Source organism: Haliotis cracherodii, unplaced genomic scaffold (assembly GCF_022045235.1).
Source record: "Haliotis cracherodii isolate W230 unplaced genomic scaffold, xgHalCrac1.p SCAF_1, whole genome shotgun sequence".
NCBI classification, from domain to species: domain Eukaryota; kingdom Metazoa; phylum Mollusca; class Gastropoda; order Lepetellida; family Haliotidae; genus Haliotis; species Haliotis cracherodii.
Window position 1 is genome coordinate 82,261,343 of NW_027266264.1, and position 23,510 is coordinate 82,284,852.

At 42.8% G+C, this 23,510-nt stretch overlaps 1 protein-coding gene across 2 annotated transcripts; it reads right to left on the reverse strand.

The window, feature by feature from the left end:
• Positions 1-368: 368 nt before the first annotated feature.
• Positions 369-22,732, reverse strand: LOC139469746 (uncharacterized WD repeat-containing protein alr3466-like). Of its 2 annotated transcripts, XM_071252020.1 has the most exons (21): positions 22,499-22,732; positions 21,362-21,452; positions 20,570-20,657; positions 19,465-19,561; positions 18,262-18,370; positions 16,928-16,996; positions 16,341-16,409; positions 15,496-15,679; positions 12,454-12,547; positions 11,312-11,410; positions 10,761-10,851; positions 10,016-10,217; positions 8,819-8,915; positions 8,562-8,701; positions 7,128-7,253; positions 6,556-6,608; positions 5,991-6,092; positions 2,732-2,915; positions 1,928-2,043; positions 1,450-1,543; positions 369-1,076 (listed from the first exon to the last, which is right to left on the reverse strand). In XM_071252020.1, the coding sequence occupies exons 1-21, from the start codon at positions 22,599-22,601 to the stop codon at positions 822-824; spliced, it is 2,463 nt and encodes an 820-aa protein (XP_071108121.1). In that variant the 5' UTR covers positions 22,602-22,732; the 3' UTR covers positions 369-821. The 2 variants fall into 2 exon arrangements, with proteins under 2 accessions (XP_071108121.1, XP_071108130.1); XM_071252029.1 differs by lacking the exon at positions 1,450-1,543.
• Positions 22,733-23,510: the final 778 nt, after the last annotated feature.

Below are 23,510 nucleotides of genomic sequence, written 5' to 3' on the forward strand. Positions count from 1 at the left end.
CATGCAAATAAACCAATCAAATCATCAGAAATCCCTCAAACTTCAAAATAAGAATTGTTACAAGGAACCTTGCAATTATGATCTAACCGATGTCATCGGCATTAAGATACAAGGACTCATTTGTGTCATTTGTGATCTGGTTGATGTACACCTACAGCTTTGCAAGAAAATACATTTGGCAACAATATCTTGAATACAAAAGCCAATGCTGTTTTGTAATTTGAAAACAAGAACTATACTCCCTCTGATCAAAGTCTGAATTGCAAACTTTAACCCTCTTCTGGTCATGTTTCTTGCTCAGCAGTTAGCAGACATGGTCACATGGTGATAATACAGACTGATATGAACGACTGACACATGATGGGAAATACATTTATTTTTGGATGAATATACTGCCGCACCGATATCACAGATAATGCAGGGACTGGCTTGATGCATTAACAGATAATATCAGTTGTCTACTTGGAGGATACACAAACCTTTTGGTTACTTTGGAGATCATGCACTAGGCAATATGTATATGGACATGAAAATAAATATACAAATATACAATATATCTAACATCTGCTGCCCTTAAGGTAGGTATGTTTATGCTCATGTCGGACTTTCTGAAGCCGATCATTACAATGACATGATTACTAACCTACACAACTAGCACATGATTTGGAAGCAAATTTGGCAACACTTCATTGGCAAGCACAATTTTCACAAACAAGTTCTATACACATATCTACAATGATATGGCAAAAACGAAGACCATGACAATTCCAGGAATTATGACAGGTTGAATATTGACTAAAATTTTCAAGTTTTCCACAAACTTATTCCTCTTTCTGGCGGTCTTCTCCTGCCGCTGGACTTGTCTCCTTCATGTCCTCCGCCTCCTCTTCTTCCTCTGACATTCCCTCCAACTTCTCCCCCTTCCCATCGTCGTCGGCCTTCCCATCAGGAACTGTCTGCTTCCCATCTTCACTGTTCTTGCGCTTCTCTGACATCTTAGTTGTTTGTTTCCGTCGCCTTGGTAACTTCCAAGCATTCCACACTCGGATTGTCTTATCCCATGAACATGACACGTACTGCAGCAAAATAAATATACATTACAAACACGACTTTGTCATTTTCACACATTGTCAATAATAATGTCAACTATTTCATCAAGTAGACCGGAATTAGGGATGATATACTTTGCCTTCAGGACCCGGAAATATGAAATTCATCTTCCTGAGGCAAGGAAATACACTGACATTAAAAGTCCAGTTTCCACCCTTGCCGAACTAGGCTTGTATTAGGGAGACATATTTTGGCTGGACTAACGAGTCTATGTATAGTCCAATCAGAAATTCCTGTCTAGTTCAGCAAGGGTGGAAACTGGAGTTTTACAGTCAGTTACTTCCCTTGCCTTGGGAGGATGGATGAAATTATGGTTTGTAATGAATTTTGAGAACGCACCTGATTCCTCTCCGGGATGTGTATAATGCTGCGCACAGACTCGGTGTGGCCCAAGTTACTCTGAACGAGGCGGTAGAACTCAGCTTCATACACCCTGCAAACCACACACACGAGTCTGATCATAAAATGGTTGCCATGATGATCTCCAGTGACTTTCAGTTCATATCAGTTCCATGAATGTGATGAAAATGTTTCCTTTTCTGTTAATTCTTAACTAGGCTGTTTATTTGTCATGGAAGAATAGAGTTAGTTGAGCTTTGACATTATTTCATAGCATGTCAGCTTAGAGTGGGAGACAAGCCGGAAATGATACAGGTTTTAGACTTTAACTGATTTTGTGAAACTCTGGAGTAAACAAAACCATCTTTGTTACTCTACACAGCCAAATGTGGCACCTGCAAGTGAGGCTATTGCACCAGATATCATTCCTTGTGATTGATAATAAAAGGAATCTGTATTCATGGCACTTGTCACTGACCTGATGGTGTTCTGGATGCCTGCTACGATGGCGCCGTGAACCATGTCCATACACAGACAGGCCACGCCGCCTTGCACCGACAGGATTGTCTCACACTCATTCATTCCACTCCCAGACTGAAACAGGCAGAAACAGACACAGTGAGCAACACATGGAAAACTGGAATCAGTGATTCAAAACTGGAACGTCTTCAGACTTCAGTGTATGTCTTGCAGTAAGGTTACAAATAGGTGAAACAAGTAAGTGAGTTGGGTTGAACACTGCTTTGAAAAGTATTTCAGCTAAAAGGGGCAAGAGTATACACCATGTTGGAAGGTGGCTAAAAATGAAACAAGCAAAACATGGTTATGCGATGGTGATGGTAGCACTCATAAAGCGACGTGCATGCAAACGAGTGTGTCTGTGTGTGTGTGTGTGCATGGCTGTTTGTACTAGTCCTGACTAATGCCGATTTTATAGTGCTAGCCCACCGAGATACTATGCTGCAGTTTAACATGAATACCCAACTCAAACACAGAATACTAACTCTGAGCCGACCAGTCCTTGTTCTAGCCCCTTAATGCCGAGTGCCAGGCAGGGTAACAACAAGTACCAACTTTTAATGTCTTTTGGTGTGACACGGCTGGGGATCGAACCCTAGACCTTCTGTTCTCCGGACTGACGCTCTACCACTAGACCATGGAGGCGGTCTGCAATGGTTAGAAGATAAGAGTATCATAGTTGTGTTTTGGTCCTTAAGTTTGCTGTGTTTCGGTGACTAAACAACTACAGTGACATATTCCCACTAGTGGCGGTATTCCTCACCCAGATTCTCACTGTACCATCCTCAGAGCCAGTCACCCACTTGCTGGTGATCGGGTTCCACTGAACACAGGTAATCTCCCCATCATGGCCTTGTAATGTGTTCACCAAGGTCATCTTTGAACCATCTGTTGAGAATTTGCGTATATAAACCATCTTGTCACTTGAGGCATAAGCAAATTCATTCCTGGAAGAGAAGAAGAAGAACATATGCTAGACTGTTGAGTGACACTCCACCTGGTAATGGTCATAAACTGAAGCCATGTATATAGGCTTCTCATGTTTGTGCATGGTTCCGTGTTCTTGCAGCAATGCTCCCTGCTCATCATGTTCATGGCTCTTGCAGTGGTCTGTACCCAGAACATGGCAAAATATTGCTAAAACCTTTCTAACATTGACTTTTTCATCATCGTTTCTCGCCTGTCCCCATGACAGAGCTTGCCTCTTTTTGATCATTCAGCCAGACTAACACGACTGTGTCTGGTTATTGTCTGTGTAATTTCCAGCTGACTTCCATCTGTCCATTGCCATTTCCATTGCTAATACCTATATCAGAGTTATTTACCCCCTGCCTCCCATTGTCCATTGCTTAATACCAGTCAGTCCTGGCTTCCAGTTGTCCATCGCTATCACCTGGATGAAGTATATCACAAGATGCAGGTGATCATGTTTACTATAGATACACCTACTTTCTGGGGGAGTAGTCCATACAGAGGATGGCACCAGGTGATCATGTTTACTATAGATACACCTACTTGCTGAGGGAGCAGTTCATACAGAGGATGGCACCAGGTGATCATGTTTACTATAGATACACCTACTTGCTGAGGGAGCAGTTCATACAGAGGATGACACAGGTGATCATGTTTACTATAGACACACCTACTTGCTGGGGGAGTAGTCCATACAGAGGATGACATCAGGTGATCATGTTTACTATAGATACACCTACTTGCTGGGGGAGTAGTCCATACAGAGGATGACATCAGGTGATCATGTTTACTATAGATACACCTACTTGCTGGGGGAGTAGTCCATACAGAGGATGACATCAGGTGATCATGTTTACTATAGATACACCTACTTGCTGGGGGATTAGTCCATACAGAGGATGACACCAGGTGATCATGTTTACTATAGATACACCTACTTGCTGGGGCAGTAGTCCATACAGAGGATGACACCAGGTGATCATGTTTACTATAGATACACCTACTTGCTGGGGGATTAGTCCATACAGAGGGTGACACCAGGGGATCATGTTTACTATAGATACACCTACTTGCTGGGGGATTAGTCCATACAGAGGATGAAACCAGGTGATCATGTTTACTATAGATACACCTACTTGCTGGGGCAGTAGTCCATACAGAGGATGACACCAGGTGATCATGTTTACTATAGATACACCTACTTGCTGGGGGATTAGTCCATACAGAGGATGACACCAGGTGATCATGTTTACTATAGATACACCTACTTGCTGGGGCAGTAGTCCATACAGAGGGTGACACCAGGTGATCATGTTTACTATAGATACACCTACTTGCTGGGGCAGTAGTCCATACAGAGGGTGACACCAGGTGATCATGTTTACTATAGATACACCTACTTGCTGGGGCAGTAGTCCATACAGAGGATGACACCAGGTGATCATGTTTACTATAGATACACCTACTTGCTGGGGGAGTAGTCCATACAGAGGATGACATCAGGTGATCATGTTTACTATAGATACACCTACTTGCTGGGGGATTAGTCCATACAGAGGATGACACCAGGTGATCATGTTTACTATAGATACACCTACTTGCTGGGGGATTAGTCCATACAGAAGGTGACACCAGGTGATCATGTTTACTATAGATACACCTACTTGCTGGGGCAGTAGTCCATACAGAGGGTGACACCAGGTGATCATGTTAACTATAGATACACCTACTTGCTGGGGGAGTAGTCCATACAGAGGATGACATCAGGTGATCATGTTTACTATAGATACACCTACTTGCTGGGGGATTAGTCCATACAGAGGATGACACCAGGTGATCATGTTTACTATAGATACACCTACTTGCTGGGGGATTAGTCCATACAGAAGGTGACACCAGGTGATCATGTTTACTATAGATACACCTACTTGCTGGGGCAGTAGTCCATACAGAGGGTGACACCAGGTGATCATGTTAACTATAGATACACCTACTTGCTGGGGGATTAGTCCATACAGAGGATGACACCAGGTGATCATGTTTACTATAGATACACCTACTTGCTGAGGGATTAGTTCATACAGAGGATGGCACCAGGTGATCATGTTTACTATAGATACACCTACTTGCTGGGGCAGTAGTCCATACAGAGGATGACACCAGGTGATCATGTTTACTATAGATACACCTACTTGCTGGGGGATTAGTTCATACAGAGGATGGCACCAGGTGATCATGTTTACTATAGATACACCTACTTGCTGGGGCAGTAGTCCATACAGAGGATGACACCAGGTGATCATGTTTACTATAGATACACCTACTTGCTGGGGGAGTAGTCCATACAGAGGATGACATCAGGTGATCATGTTTACTATAGATACACCTACTTGCTGGGGGATTAGTCCATACAGAGGATGACACCAGGTGATCATGTTTACTATAGATACACCTACTTGCTGGGGGATTAGTCCATACAGAAGGTGACACCAGGTGATCATGTTTACTATAGATACACCTACTTGCTGGGGCAGTAGTCCATACAGAGGGTGACACCAGGTGATCATGTTAACTATAGATACACCTACTTGCTGGGGGATTAGTCCATACAGAGGATGACACCAGGTGATCATGTTTACTATAGATACACCTACTTGCTGAGGGATTAGTTCATACAGAGGATGGCACCAGGTGATCATGTTTACTATAGATACACCTACTTGCTGGGGCAGTAGTCCATACAGAGGATGACACCAGGTGATCATGTTTACTATAGATACACCTACTTGCTGGGGGATTAGTTCATACAGAGGATGGCACCAGGTGATCATGTTTACTATAGATACACCTACTTGCTGGGGCAGTAGTCCATACAGAGGGTGACATCAGGTGATCATGTTTACTATAGATACACCTACTTGCTGGGGCAGTAGTCCATACAGAGGGTGACACCAGGTGATCATGTTTACTATAGATACACCTACTTGCTGGGGCAGTAGTCCATACAGAGGATGGCACCGGGTGATCATGTTTACTATAGATACACCTACTTGCTGGGGCAGTAGTCCATACAGAGGATGACACCGTCACATGCCAGCTCCATGTTGTCTTGACCATGAGCAGAGTTCGCTGCCCGGAAGTTGTCATGGAGTCTGAAAGTGAAAACATCCCTTCATGGACTGCTATATATTGATAAAGGAACATTTTGTAATCAAATGGAAAATGGAAAGATGATCCAAAACTGAAATTCTAATTCTAATTAAATGAAATAAAAGAAGGTGTTGTGATGAAGGTGATGAAGATGAAGATTAAGAATGAGTGAGTGAGTGAATTGGGTTTAACGCCGCTTTTTAACATTATTCTGGTTATATCACAGCAAGTCAGCTTAACGTGGGAGGAAAGCCCGAACGTTTACCACTTCGGTGAAAACCTAGAGCACGGGTATGGTGCTGACAAACCTAGAAACATAATTGGGGCAAACCGAGATTCAAACTCTCAATCATAGGTTTCCGTCATGCCCAAGGGATGCAACTCAGATTAAGAATGTGATGAAGAAGAAGATTAAGAATGTGATGAAGAAGAAGAAAGTGACAATGAAGATGTGGCAATACATACCGTCCCTTCTCCAGGTCCCAGATACAGATCCTCCGGTCCCAGCCACCGCTCAGCTGTAACAAGAACATCCTACTTTTCACGACAGCGAAAAGTATATTCCAACAGTTATATGAATATAGGGTGTAAAAAGACAAGTATTTTTTTATGTTAAACTAGATACAGAAAGTCAGGCAATGCTCAATAGCTGGTCGAACAAACAGATTGATATTGTGAAACAAACCATCAGAAGGCCTCGATCCAAGAAGCAGCCCCGGAGGGCCTCTTTGTCAAAGGACAACCCCTGGAGGGCCTCTTTCTGAAGTCACTTTAACTAGTTTATGTCTCAAATGAAAGGACAAAGATTTTAACAACATTTTCACAAAAAACTTGACTTGCTAGTTGACGTCAGATGACCTCCTGCATGATTGATAATCAGTTGAACTACAAAGCATCATATTGTCATAATATTATTGGAACATGTTTTAAGATAAGGATCATATTCTGGAGAGTCTGGATGCCACCTAAAGGTGGTGTATGGAATCTGATGTTCAGTTACACTGTACTTCCAAGTTCTTCCCCCCTCTACTACTCACAACGTATGTGCTGTTCTGTCCGTGCTCCCGGCCCACCGCCACCAGGCTGGTCACACAACTCATGTGCTCCGAGAACACAAACTTGCACACGAACCCGGCCACACGGTTTGTCACGGAGTCACTCTCCTGAAAGTAAACAAGTGGTCTGGACTGTTACAAGGGTAAATGCAAACATTTCTTGTCATATGTTTGTCTAGGACGTACAGTATTTGGAAATAGTTCTGTATGATCCGTATATGAAGTTACCCTTACCAAGAAAAAATCCTACAAGAGACACTGACCCACTGCTACAACATGTGTGGGGACACTGACCCACTGCTACAACATGTGTGGGGACACTGACCCACTGCTACAAAATGTGTGGAGACACTGACCCACTGCTACAACATGTGTGGGAACACTGACCCTCTGCTACAACATGTGTGGGAACACTGACCCTCTGCTACAACATGTGTGGGGACACTGACCCACTGCTACAAAATGTGTGGAGACATTGACCCATTGCTACAACATGTGTGGGAACACTGACCCTCTGCTACAACATGTGTGGGAACACTGACCCACTGCTACAACATGTGTGGAGACACTGACTCTCTGCTACAACATGAATGGGAACACTGACCCACTGCTACAACATGTGTGGGAACACTGACCCACTGCTACATGTGTGGAGATACTGACCCTCTGCTACATGTGTGGAGACACTGACCCACTGCTACAACATGTGTGGGGACACTGACCCACTCCTACAACATGTGTGGGAACACTGACCCTCTGCTACAACATGTGTGGAGACTCTGACCCTCTGCTACATGTGTGGAGACACTGACCTACTGCTACAACATGTGTGGGGACACTGACCCTCTGCTACAACATGTGTGGGGACACTGACCCACTGCTACAACATGTGTGGGAACACTGACCCTCTGCTACAACATGTGTGGGAACACTGACCCTCTGCTACAACATGTGTGGAGACTCTGACCCTCTGCTACATGTGTGGAGACTCTGACCCACTGCTACAACATGTGTGGGGACACTGACCCACTGCTACAACATATGTGGGAACACTGACCCTCTGCTACAACATGTGTGGAGACTCTGACTCTCTGCTACATGTGTGGAGACTCTGACCCACTGCTACAACATGTGTGGGAACACTGACCCTCTGCTACAACATGTGTGGAGACTCTGACCCTCTGCTACATGTGTTGAGACACTGGCCCTCTGCTACATGTGTGGAGACACTGACCCACTGCTACAACATGTGTGGGGACACTGACCCTCTGCAACATGTGTGGGGACACTGACCCACTGCTACATGTATGTGGAGACACTCACCCACTGCTACAACATGTGTGGGGACACTGACCCACTGCTACAACATGTGTGGGGACACTGACCCACTGCTACAACATGTGTGGGGACACTGACCCTCTTCTGGGTGGTGTTCTTTGGCAGCAGCTCGGAGGCGGAGTCCAGCAACACTGCGTACTTGTTGATGAGAGCCTCCAGGTCCTGAGGCTTCATGTTCCGTAGCACCTCAACGGCAGCCTCGTCAAACCCCCAGACATCTGCAACATCAACAACAACATCAACATCAGTATCTGCACATGCTTGTCCAACTCCTGTAAGTAACCTGACAAGGTCTAATATCTAACAAGACAACACTATTAGCCCTCAACACTCACAGATATTGCTGTCCTCGGAGGCTGCGAGGATGAAGTCCAAACTCTCCACAAACACTATCTTGAGTATTGTTGTGTTGGGATGGTTGTGGGTTGACACCTGAAAAACAAACAAATGTGCTTGATAATGAATTCATTTATATTGTCAGGAAATTACAAAAGAGGCTGCTTCAGGGACGAGGGCCTGAACTGAAGTAAGTCTTAGACATTTCCCCCTCAAGGAAACAAAACCCCAAGAAACATAATCAAGGCGATTCAGGATTTGCACCAATGACCTTGGTTTAACACACCCAAGTGATGCACAGTGAATAACAGTGCTATATATGTCGGAGCCACCTGTGACCCACTAGTGCCTGGTGAAGTATACTAACTGGAGGTATCATTGGCTTATTGAAGGCATAGTGTCTGGTGATGTATACTCACAGGAGGTATCATGGGCTTATTGAAGGCATAGTGTCTGGTGATGTATACTCACAGGAGGTATCATGGGCTTATGAAGGCATAGTGCCTGGTGAAGTATACTAACTGGAGGTATCATTGGCTTATTGAAGGCATAGTGTCTGGTGATGTATACTCACAGGAGGTATCATGGGCTTATTGAAGGCATAGTGTCTGGTGATGTATACTCACAGGAGGTATCATGGGCTTATGAAGGCATAGTGCCTGGTGAAGTATACTAACTGGAGGTATCATTGGCTTATTGAAGGCATAGTGCCTGGTGATGTATACTCACACGAGGTATCATGGGCTTATTGAAGGCATAGTGTCTGGTGATGTATACTCACACGAGGTATCATGGGCTTATTGAAGGCATAGTGTCTGGTGATGTATACTCACAGGAGGTATCATGGGCTTATGAAGGCATAGTGCCTGGTGAAGTATACTAACTGGAGGTATCATTGGCTTATTGAAGGCATAGTGCCTGGTGATGTATACTCACACGAGGTATCATGGGCTTATTGAAGGCATAGTGACTGGTGATGTATACTCACAGGAGGCATCATGGGCTTATTGAAGGCATAGTGACTGGTGATGTATACTCATACGAGGCATCATGGGCTTATTGAAGGCATAGTGACTGGTGATGTATACTCACAGGAGGTATCATGGGCTTATTGAAGGCATAGTGACTGATAATGTATACTCACAGGAGGTATCATGGGCTTATTGAAGGCATAGTGACTGATAATGTATACTCACAGGAGGTATCATGGGCTTATTGAAGGCATAGTGACTGGTGATGTTCTTGTTGCTGGACTTCTGTGAGCTGGCAGTTTCGGTCCGACTTGATGGAGGAAGAATCTGTGACAGCATCTGCTGCTCGATCATCAGCTCCCTGGCCTTACTTCCTGCCCGACGCTTCTTCTTCAGCTTGGAGTCACTCAGCAGGAACAGCTCCTTACTGCGGGGAAAGTAGCATCAGTGTCACGGTCAGAACAAGACACAGAAAAAGCAGCTGTCAAACATCCTAACAAGCATTACTTCTGACGGACACAGTTATAGGTTAGCTCCCACCTCAAGGGTGATAGGAGTGTTCAACTCTCAGGGGATCTAACCCACTTGGACCACATGGGCAATGACAGTGATGCACTTTAAGCGAAAATGCAAAACGGGGAACCAAGATTTGCGCCCCTCTCGTCTGAATTGAATCGTCCAACCTTGGCAGTAGTGGGTCATTACAAACCAGTCAAAACAATGGACATAACTCACCCTCATCAACCTACCATTACATGATAAATTTCAGTGAGTGAGTATGGTTTTATGCCGCGTTTAGCAATATTACCGCAATATCATGGCGGGGACACCAGAAATGGGCTTCACACATTGTAACCATGTGGGGAATCGAACCCGGGTCTTTGGCATGATGATCAAATGCATTAACCACTAGGCTACCCCACCTCCCCTTAAACTTCAGACACTGTGGTATGACCTGAAAGGAACGTACCTATACATGAAATGGTTGGACTGCATCCTCTCCCACTTCATTATTACACCTTCGTTGTCCCCGGAGAAGATGAGGATCGGCACCTTACGAGCTGCAGGCACACAATCAATCACATCAAACTATAAACATATTTTATTTTACAGCCATGAAGTCATATAGTTCCAGTGTTACAGATTGCTCTTTAGACTTCAGTCAGTATGCCTCATGCCACTGTTAGCGACATCCCACCAATATAACAACGGCATGGGCTTCACACATTGTACCCCTCTGGAGAATTGTCTTTAACATGGAGATCACAAGCTTTATCCCCCAGGCTAGCCAACCACCCAAATTTCTTTCCATATTTGATATGGGAATGAACACCCTATTTAAGAATGATGAAAGAAATGTAAGAAGAATGACAATATCTCTGACAAAATTGCTGCATATGTACTGTAAAGAAAGTCTTCTTAGAACAGACACTCTGGACAACCCTGGACCTCCACAAGACATCTGCCATGTTGTCTAGCTTCCACAAGGAATGTTGAGACTGGTGTAATCGAGACACTTACTGTAACAAAGACTCTCCAGGGGAGCTTTGCACTTGAGAGCTGTGATGCAGCCGGACGAGTGATACTTCCACACCACCAGGTGGCGCCTGCTGGTGGACGCTGAAACACAGACATCCACAGTGTACTACTGTGTTCCCTGATCCAATTAGTCACCTCTTATGACGAGCACATGTAGCTTGGGACCATTTCTAACCCATGTCTAAAATTGAGTGAGTTGGGTTTAACGCCTCTTTTAACAGTATTCCAGTTATATCATGGTGTGCCAACTTGGTGTGGGAGGAAAGCCTGAAGTGATGCAGGTCTCAGACGTTTACCACTTTGGTGAGACCAGAAGCTCGGGTGCTGACAAACCTAGAAACATAATGAGGGCGAACCGGAATTCGAACCCACGATCATAGGTTTCTGGCGTGCCCAAGGGACGCAACTCGGCACAGCAAATTACAGAGCCTTAGACAACTGAGCCGTCTAAAAATACATCAATGTTTCCTGCATATTCACTCAGTGCGCCATATCATGTATACCGGTATGTTAAATTCATACAATAAATAGTGAATCTTTCAAAATCAGCCATCACATACAAAATGAAGTTGTGGTCAGTTTATATCAAACATGTGACATCACATCTTACATATCCTAACAACGACCTTCAGTAAAACTATCATGTATGTTGCGGCAGAACTTCTGCATACGTTTCTCTGAATCAGATGACCCAATAGCACATACATCAGGATCATTGATCATAGGGACAGAGTACTTGGTACACCCTCTAACACATGGTTGTCTGTTTTAACATTCACTTCAACCATGGCAACACTTTGAAACATAAACTTAAACAGCTACTTAAAGTCGTCAGCATCAATATCTTCAGCATATAGCATGGAAAGTATTTTCTTGAAGAAGTAAGCCCTTCAAAACAGACGATATGATCATGTGACAGAAATGCAGTCACACTTTCCAAATACATTACAAGAACAAAGTGTTCGAATGATCATTAAAAATGTGTCTGTATCTATTTGTCTGCTTGTTCAATGAAAGGGCAGAATTTGTTTTAATTGACGTGACAGAGTCAGTTTGGCTCAGGCCTAGTCCAGGGACACAGTGTCTGCCTGGCTAAGTGTTGAGTGGCAGCAGCAGCTACTGACCCACGACCTGGTTGAGTTCCGGGAAGAACTGGAGCAGATGCAGGTGGAACTTCTCCTCTTCCTGGTTCTGGAACGTTCCGATGAAGTCTGACACCTGAACACACGAACACACTCAGCTACAGGTCAAACACCTGAACACACACAGCTACAGGTCCTACAACTCAACACACATAGATCTACAAGTCCTATACCTGAACACACATATAGCTACAAGTCCAACAGCTGAACACACATGTAGCTTCAAGTCCAACAGCTGAACACACATGTAGCTACAAGTCAGCAGTTCAGCACACATGTAGCTACAGGTCCCACATCTCAACACACATAGCTACAAGTCCCACACCTCAACACACATAGCTACAAGTCCCACACCTCAACACACATGTAGCTACAAGTCCAGCAGTTCAACACACATGTAGCTACAGGTCCCACACCTCAACACATGAACACACAGAGCTACATGACTACCAAGACTGACACCTTTAAACATAGAGCTACAATACTACCAAATCCAACGACAGGAAACATGCAGCTACAACACTACCAAGTCCGACGACCGGAAACACACAGCTACAACACTACCAAGTCCGACGACCGGAAACACGCAGCCACAGCACTACCAAGTCCGACGACCGGAAACACGCAGCTACAACACTACCAAGTCCAACGACCGGAAACACTCAGCTACAACACTACCAAGTCCGACGACCGGAAACACGCAGCTACAACACTACCAAGTCCAACGACAGGAAACACGCAGCTACAACACTAACAAGTCCAACGACCGGAAACACGCAGCTACAACACTACCAAGTCCGACGACCGGAAACACGCAGCTACAACTATACCAAGTCCGACGACCGGAAACACGCAGCTACAACACTACCAAGTCCGACGACCGGAAACACGCAGCTACAACACTACCAAGTCTGACGACCGGAAACACACAGCTACAACACTACCAAGTCCAACGACAGGAAACACGCAGCTACAACACTACCAAGTCCGACGACCGGAAACACGCAGCTACAACACTACCAAGTCCGACGACCGGAAACACACACCTACAACACTACCAAGTCCAACGACAGGAAACACGCAGCGACAGCACTACCAAGTCCGACGACCGGAAACACGCAGCTACAACACTACCAAGTCCGACGACCGGAAACACGCAGCTACAACACTACCAAGTCCGACGACCGGAAACACGTAGCTACAACACTACCAAGTCCAACGACCGGAAACACAGCTACAACACTACCAAGTCCGACGACCGGAAACACACAGCTACAACACTACCAAGTCCGACGACCGGAAACACGCAGCTACAACACTACCAAGTCCGACGACCGGAAACACGTAGCTACAACACTACCAAGTCCAACGACCGGAAACACAGCTACAATGCTACCAGGTCTGACACACAGCTAAAACAATACCAAGTCCGCCTACCAGAAACACAGCTACAATGCTACCAAGTCCGACAACGGACACACACAGCTACCAAGTACGACTACCGTAAACACACAGCTAAAACACAACCAAGTCCGCCTACCAGAAACACAGCTACAACACTACACAGTCCGACAACAGACACACACAGCTACAACACTTCCAAGTCCGACTACCGTAAACACACAGCTACAACACTACCAAGTCCGACAACCGGAAGCACACAGCTACAACACTCCTACGTTTGGTATATGATAAAAAGCTACTTCCTTACCAAGCCCAACATTACAAGAAAGAGAAATTCCATGATAAAAATCTATATTGTACAACAAATAAAATGTGATAATCAAAATACTGGCACCAATTAGTCCCATGCATCCTTCTACCATGCTAGTATTGTCATAACGCCTGTTTACCTGAGAGGGCCAGTATCTGTGAATGCCATATGGATAACACTAAATATTGTGTCATAAATATATGCAAAAAACAGGTCAAACCAGAAATACAAAGAAAACTCTTGACACTCTAAAGGTAATCAAAGTTGCAAGAATAATAATAAATTGTATCAGCAGAGCAGTGACAAATTCACAAGACAAGTCATGAGATAACGTAAATACATGTGGCCACACAGGCCAGTAGTTTATAGTACACTCTCCCAGTGAAGATCACTAGCCTACAAAGTCAAACACTGTGATTACCATACTGACACCCTGGCATAAGAGTACAATTAGAACATGAACATGATTTGCGTAATCAATTAAAATAAAGTTTCAAATATAGTTCCATACAAGCAGGATAGGGCGCTTTAATGAGTACAAGTCCACCTAGAATAGTACTGGCCATGGACAGACAGCTGTTGGAAAGCACTCCTGGACTGTCAGTAAATTTGTCAGTTTGTTGACAATTTTGAAACACTTTGCACCACGACCAATGACTCACAGTGTTCGAAATTAACATAGCCTGTTAGTCTGAGACTAGTTAAATTCAGAAAGGTCTAGTGACATTTCCTTGAGGGCTACCATTAGGTAGATGACAACCATGGCAACTGACGTAGCAGGTCAGTCATCCATATTAGTGGAGATAAATACTGATATCTAAGTCTGGATGAGATAACTAAAGAAAACACTGAGCTAAGATTTATTAGATCTTGCCAAGGCAAGGGAGTTGACTGACTTTAAAGTCCAGTTTCCAACCTTGCCCAAATAGGCTGTAACTATGGAGTTACATTTTGGCAGATATTTTCCAAATCTTTTTATGTGTAAATAAAGGTGTTTTGATGCACTTCGCAAATAAAGGCCCTTTTTATCACAACATAGATTTTGACTATCGATAAGATCGTCTTGACTGGGCGCTGCCAGTTTGTTTGAAGCAAATGCAAGTGATACGAGAGGTGGAATATGATTTGTCAATAGGAGTGACATAGAAGGGATATAACTCGTAATAGCCACTGGTGGCACAAACGATCGAGCCCAGAAATTCCAGCCTAGTTCAGCAAGGGTGGAAACTGGAAATTTTCATTCAGTTAACTCCCTTGCCTCTGGACGATGGATTTACCACTGAACAAGCATGACTGGTGAAGAGACTTACGTTGTCCCCTGACTTTGGGTCAAAGAGGCTGGCATATGACATCCCTCCAGCAGCCCACACGGTCTTGTTGCGAGGCACGTAACAGATGCCGGTCACAGTGGCCGTGAAGTTGTCCAGTTTGTGTACCAGCTTGCCGTCAAGTGACCATATCTTCACACTCTTGTCAAATGACCCCGTCAAGATCCTGACACAGAGGAACATTCCATCTCACACAAGCACCCACAACAATGTCATCAAGTAATGAATCGGGGATAAATAAAAACAAACCTTCATTTCTGTTTTAGATGGCAAATATTTTCCCAGTCTATACCAAACACTGTTCACCAAGCATTGTTTTCAGTAGTCTTTACTCTTTTTTTAGTATATGGAATAGTATTAGCTGATCTTGCTAGACCAGAAGAAATTTTGCTTGACTCAGGCTTTCGACTAGTGGCTCAAGTCACAGACCATATTTTATATATATTGCTTTAAAATAATAAATATTGGTAATATCTGGAAAATCCTTAATGCAGCTTGGAATAATGGACTATCTCTAATTTGTTGGTGTTATAATAAGGCATACCAGTGTATAATTTCTGTTCTAAGACAATTTCCCATTCATTATACATGTAGTTTTGTTGATTTTCATCACACACATCAGTACCTTCCACAGAAATTATATCTCTTGTGTAATTTGATTGTGTAATTTGATTGGACAGCTAATTTTAGTGTTGTGTCATTTGAAATGGACTTCAAACAAACCTATGGTGGCAAATGGGACCAGTGTATTTCTCATAACGGAGATCTAATACCCTGGTTTATCAAAGATTGGTAAGACCTAGTTTAACAAGCGCCCTATTTCCTACCATGTGTTGTTCTCGTTGTCTCGAGCCAGAAGGAGGCAGGATATCCCAGCATCATGAGCCTGCGGGTTGCTGTTGGGTAAAATACCATATCAATATCATGTCAAACACATGACATCATATCAAACACATCATGACAAGATCATGTCAAACACCATGACATCATGTCAAACACATCATGACAATGTCATGTCAAACACACCATGACATCATGTCAAATACACCATGATAATGTCATGTCAAACACATCATGACAATCTCATGTCAAAAACACACCATGACAATGTCATGTCAAACACAACATGACAAGATCATGTCAAACACACCAATCTACCTCTGCCAGGAACTGATGAAAACTACATCACAAATGCCATAAATTTGTCACATCCAACTAGTCCACAGCCTTTTTTATGATGAGGTATGAATGTAACATACCTTAATTTCTGGGACGTGTGGCACTGCCACATGACTGTGCTACATCTTACAAAGGATACATCCAAGGATACAGAAATAGAATCCAAAAGGACAAGAAGATCTGTGTAAGTGATTGAAGCCTGGTTGACTGTAGAGTTTGGGGAAGCACTACTCACATGAACACTGCCTCCAGACTGTTGTCTCCTGTGTAGGACGAGTCATATATCACAAGCTTCTTGTCATACCTGTAAGATACAGCATCGATGTCATGCACACCACATGCACACGGGGTAAACATTATGTTATATGTTCACTAGGCTGTGGAGTGAAATGCAATATTTGTAATACATAGCATTTGTTTGTTTGTTGTTTAACCCCGCACTCAGCAACATTCCAGCTATATTATATCGATCTGTTAATAATTGAGTCTGGACCAGACAATCCAGTGATTGACAAATAATGAGCATGGATCCGAGCAATTGGGATACGATGACATGTATCAACCAAGTCAGTGCGAATAACCATCGCCTCTTACAACAAGCCTTTTACAGCAAGCATGGGTTGCTGAAGCCCTATTGTAACACGGATCTTGTGATACTTAGCATCATTGTCATGCAGATGACATGCACATGGGTTAGCCTATGACATTAAGTTTTATTTCACTATACGTTACTAGTCCTTGTTGAGTTTCACTACTCCTGGACTGACAGACATATTGCTAATTTTGAACCCTTCTCCATAAATATTTCATATATATGGTGAAAGTTTCTTTGTCTCGACTATGATAGTTGAGATACTCTGCTGTGGGGCTGAATACTGTTGGACACATGCATGCACAAACACACACACACATGCACAAACACATGCACAAACACACATGCACAAACACACACACACATGCACAAACACACACAAGCACACACAAACACATGCACAAAAACACACACACACATGCACAAGCACACACACACATGCCCAAACACACACACACACACACACACACATGCACAAGCACACACATGCACAAACACACACACATGCACAAACACACACACAAGCACAAACACACATGCACACACACATATGCACAAGCACACACACATGCACAAACACATGCACAAATACACACACACATGCACAAACACACACACATGCGCAAACACACACATACATGCGCAAACACACACATACATGCGCAAACACACACACATTCACAAACACACACACATGCACAAACACACACACACATGCACAAACACAAACACACATGCGCAAACACACACATACACAAACACACACACACATGCACAAACACACACATGCACAAACACAAACACACATGCACAAACACACACACTCTGTGCATACTAGAGTCTGCATTCATGTGTAAACTTCAGGTACAAGAAAACATTATATTGGGATCCTAGAAACATTTAACTGTCTTTCTGCAGATAAATCAAAGTAAGAATTGTGATTATTGTGGAGTAAGCCTAACAACACAAAGACCTACCCAGCGGAGTATATCCGTGACTCGTAACACACAATGTTCTTGACGATGTCCGTGTGTTCTCTGGCTACATAGAGCACCCGGTTGTTGACGACATGCCCACACTCTTTGTCTATAACAGACAGCCTCATCAACACACAGGTACTGTACACACTACATTGCTACAGTATACTCCTTAAAAACTTACCATATTAGATGTATAAAGCGCCCAGGGCGCTCTCAAAATTAGAAATAGGGGGGTCTTATTAGAATATAATTTTGGTGAGATTAAAAACGAGGTTGAAAGATTGTAAATTTTGTGGTTTATGCTGACAGCCTGCAATGATATAAAAGAAGAATCTGTGTGTATTATACACGATAGATATATTTTTAAGAATTTAATTGCCCATAATTAAGGGTTCATATAACACACGAGTGCATATTATACACGAATAAATAAGTCGGAAAGGGTGCTAATTGGGATTGTTCAATAGCCAATATATGAGCAAATATTGCCTTGGGCGCTTATTACGTCGAATACGGTCCCTTATTTCATATTAACATACTATTTTACAGAAAACTTGACTGTCAAATTTGAAGCCTAAAAAAAGGTGTGTCATCTTAAGCAGTAAGACTAGGATGAGTCGAATTCCTGGTTGTCTCAAACATGATTGGGAGAACGAAGTATCAAAATTAAGCCTAGATTTCTCCTGATGTCTCGAAACCCCAGTGAACTCAAATTTTTGTTTGATTGTAAATGCATAATGAACATCTGTGAAAAGTTTGACCTTTCAATGAAAGAAGTGCACTATGTTAGATGGATGATGAATTGGAACTCCAACCATGCTGAAAATGAAACATTTCATGTATCCACTCAGTTAGCCCACCCCAATTTTGTTTGTTTCCAGACTTAGGTGAAAATGTGTCAGGGGAAGGTAGGGAAAATATTGTTGTTGGGTTGGTTGGAAAAAAGCAAAATGTTTTTGACTGTTGAGCATTTTTTTTGTCATTGCAAAATAATGGTTAGGCTTATCTGTCAAAAAGGACAGAATCAAAACACACTATGTGTAGTCAGCTGATGAACACTAGATAGGCCATGACATACACTCACTTCTAGTCAAGGTCCTCAAAACATTTGGACACAAAGAGATATATGGAAAATGTTCTTGTACAGAAACTGAAATAGCCAAATAAATGATCATTTGGTAACAACTGAGACCATCTTACTTTCATCAAGGCTGTACACTCTGATGCCGCCATTCACTCCACAGACCAGCTGATGGCGGCGTGGGTTGAGCGCCAGGCAGTACACAGGCACACCAATCTGTCAACAACCACACAGAGAAAAGCCATGGAGGAGGTAGAGACTTGTGTGTACACAGGGTAAAGGTGCCAAACACTTGGCTTCAGACTTACAGCATTAACTAAACTATAATCAAATGACAGATAATAAATTATGATGAGTTTCAAGTACTGAAGTAGGTTATTATATACCACTGATATACACACACTGTCTTTTAAATCAAGCTATTTGATATTGTTTTCAGCAATGCAGCAAAATGGAATCCTACTGCTTAATCTGACCATGCTGACCACTCAGCATTGAGAATCCCCAAAACATAAACACGCGAAGTTATTTCATTTCATGCTGAATCCTAACAGTAGTATTAGTATACAGTATTTAATGGGATGACAAGAAACTCAAACCCACTTTCACTGCGTTAATGGATTTCAGAAAAATCTGAAACTATGAGTCTTGTGCATGGTAATCCCTATAGAATATAAAGACACAGGAGTGAGTGAGTGAGTGAGTTGGGTTTAACGCCGCTTTTAACATTATTCCAGTTATATCACGGCGTGTCAGCTTAATGTGGGAGGAAAGCCCGAAGTGATGCAGGTCTCAGACGTTTACCACTTCGGTGAAACCCACGAGCACGGGTATGGTGCTGACAAACCTAGAAACATACTCGGGGTGAACCGGGATTCGAACCCATAATCATAGGTTTCTGGCGCGCCCAAGGGACGCAACTCTGCACAGCGAATCACGGCGCCTAAGACGAATGGGCCACCCGTGCCCCCCACAATGATTAAAGATATAATGTTCTTAAATTTCAAAGGTGGGGATAATAGTACATAATTTCAAAACACATTTTAGGCCAGGGATCTGCACTCCCATCAAGCTAGTGATCATGGTGCATCAATATCTTGATCTACAGGACTGCAGCTGCTCCTTATTGTCTTGGTAGTCTTGGGTAAGGAAGATTTCCATGTATTCTCTTCTAATCAATATTTGTAAGGGCAATTTGTAGAGTGCTCTAACAACATGACTGACCTGGATCTTGTCAAATAGCGCACCACCGGACCCCCACGCAACAATAAAACCATCATTGGCAGCTGACAGGATGAGCTTGGCCCTGGTCCTGGAACACAGGATCAACAATAAATAGGGACTTGTCTAAATTTGATAACAAGGACAGGCACTTTTGTTCACTATCTATATATTCCTAGATGTCAAAATGTGTCAATCTAGTCAGAACAAAAATTCGTTGGAAACAAGACATAAAGGTGAATATTCAAGTATATGGTAGGGCTGGGACGAGTCCAAATTTACTACCCGGGTACCCAGCCCCCTATTACCCGACCCTACCCGGGTACCCAGCCCCCTATTACCCGACCCTACCCGGGTACCCACTGTAGGTCTCAGGAGATGTCTTATAATGTCCGATTGGGAACATTTTTAGCATAGCCCAGTCAAATCGTATTTAGACACATGTAATAATCAATCTCGTCATTCATACACTGAAGTTGAATTATGTTATATCTTTATCATGTTTATTCAACCATATGAAAAATCAGAAGGAATGTGTGCATAGTCAGAAAGAAATGCGAACATTAGTGACATATAGTTCAAGATCATTTTTGTCATTAAACAATATATCACGTGATTAACCACGGGTCCGGGTAGTCTTGAGGGTGCCCGGGTCCTACTCAGAACCCACCCGACCCGGATACCCGAGTTACCCGTCCCAGCCCTAGTATATGGGCACACAAATCTATATGAGTCTAAATAGAACTATCAGATTTACAAAACACATATTTTAAAACGGTAATGATTTGTTGTTACCAGAAGAGGAAGTCTGTGACCCATCCCCGATGTTCTGTTGATGTCAACAACAACTTCCCGCTCTCAGCCTCCCATACCTTGATCACACCATCTACAAAAAAATGAAACAATGCTACACTAATATGCATTCAAGATAAGTAAAAAGTTACTAATAGTAGTTATGTCCTACACAAAATGATATACAAATGGTAAAAATTGACATTTTCTTGACATAATCACGATAATTAGGGTGAATGTGGTATTCGAACCCATGATCATATAGGTTTCTGGCAAATTGCTGCACCTCAGACAAAGAAGCCACCCAATGCCCCATGACCTTACACAAAGTTCCTTAAAATTATTGCAGCTGAAACAATTATTAATTCACTGGAAGTCTGTCTTTGTTTTTCTCATTTTTATTTTATAGCATCCTGGGCTAGGAACATTAGGATGATTGACACTATACGTGCTATAGCATAAGTATAACAATATAATGATCAGCTTACAATTAGTATCAAAGACTGTGTAAAAAAACATTTGGACTCCACTAGCCTCAACTTGGCTCTGAGCATTATTTTCAGTACATTTTAGTGTTATCATATGAAGTTTTTACAGATGGTTTTACTGGACTGAAAGGAATTTTAGTAAACTCGGGCTTCAGACTTGTGTCAAAAGTAGCAGATTGTTATCATTTTGAGTAAATTCTTATCACTGGCAGTTTATCTAACTTCAATTCTGTTTTGTTGACAACTTCATTAATGTTCATAGATTATGCATCAATAATTATGAGGGATTATCTGATATTATGGGGAGCCTGATCGATTTTATTAACAGGTAAAAAAAGATCTACCCAACAAAGTACATGATCTAAATTAAGTGACATTAATTGATTTAAATTGACTCTGTATTATTGTGGGTTCTACCACCCCTGGCAATATTGGGTATTCATATCCGATGTGTTCATTCGGTTTGACATTACTGACATCAATTTGTTTTGACAGGATGTGCAAATTATTTCTAAGGCCTGATCAGCTGCTAATAGTAAGTCAGGGTGTTGACATAGTGTAGTCTCTTCTACTGGAGGTACAAAACTACCGATATGTGAATAACAATGTCACCACATTAATAATTTCATGCACCATCATGCCATTGTTTTACCTTCACATCCCATTAGAATCTCCCGCCGAGCAGGGTTGTATCCCAGGGCAGTGATGGACCTTGTGTGAGTTTCACGAATGACATATTGCTTTTCCATCGCCATTTCGACTAGTTTTATATACAGCCAAGTGTATCCATACTTGTCATTAACACCAATTATTCATTTCTTCAACATGTCTTCAAAACACACTCAGACATGTCATTTTTGTAAACAAGACTGCACATGGACCGCCATTATTGTATATCTTGACAACAACGCATGCGTGTATATGACTTCCGCAAAGCATTCGAAATGAATCGGGTGTTTTCGGAAAACCAAAGCCGGATTTCATTTCCTCGGTGATACATATGGGCTGAGACCATTTGACCTCTGATTTGGGTTTAATGGTGAGCAATTCCTGGCATTATGTCCCTGGTAATATACTGACACAAATTCTTTAACCGATACGAATTCGCATGAGTTGCACGTGCAACACGCAGTCGTGTGTAAGGCATGAAATGTATTCCACGTACAGAAATGTTTCATTCGACAATAGTTCTCCTTAACGTTTTCAAAGAGACTTACTACGATCAGTTCTATAGCCACGTTCGCGCTGGTAAGATAGTCATGACACCAATAATCGTTTCCTTCATATAACAATGTGTTAGGCTGTGTCAGTCTCTCTGAAGACACGTCGCGAAGATCCGGTCTTAGCATCTGTGGCTTGTCATAAGAGGCGACTTACCGAATCGGGTGGTCAGACTCACTGACACGGTTGATACATGTAATTATATTCCAACTGCGTAGTTCGATGCTCATGATGTCAATCACTTGATTGCCTGCTTCAGATTCAGTTATTTCCAGACCGCCGCCATGCAGTTGGAATATTGCTGAGTGCTGCGTTAAACAACAAACAAACAAACAATCTCCCCACTGACACCCAGATAGCACAATCATAATACTGAGACTCACTACAATATTACTTATTCATAAAACAAATTAAAGTCTTTCTATCTTCGAAAGCTAAAACAT

Bases quoted from the DNA above. Each gene is read 5' to 3' on its own strand.
- LOC139469746 (XM_071252020.1), bottom strand. From the start codon at position 22,601: ATGGCGATGGAAAAGCAATATGTCATTCGTGAAACTCACACAAGGTCC. The intron at 19,562-20,569 runs GTCAGTCATGTT...GGTTGTTGACAG, and splicing joins CGCTATTTGACAAGATCCAG to ATTGGTGTGCCTGTGTACTG. The intron at 2,916-5,990 runs GTAGGTGTATCT...CTTCTCTTCCAG, and splicing joins ATGGACTACTGCCCCAGCAA to GAATGAATTTGCTTATGCCT.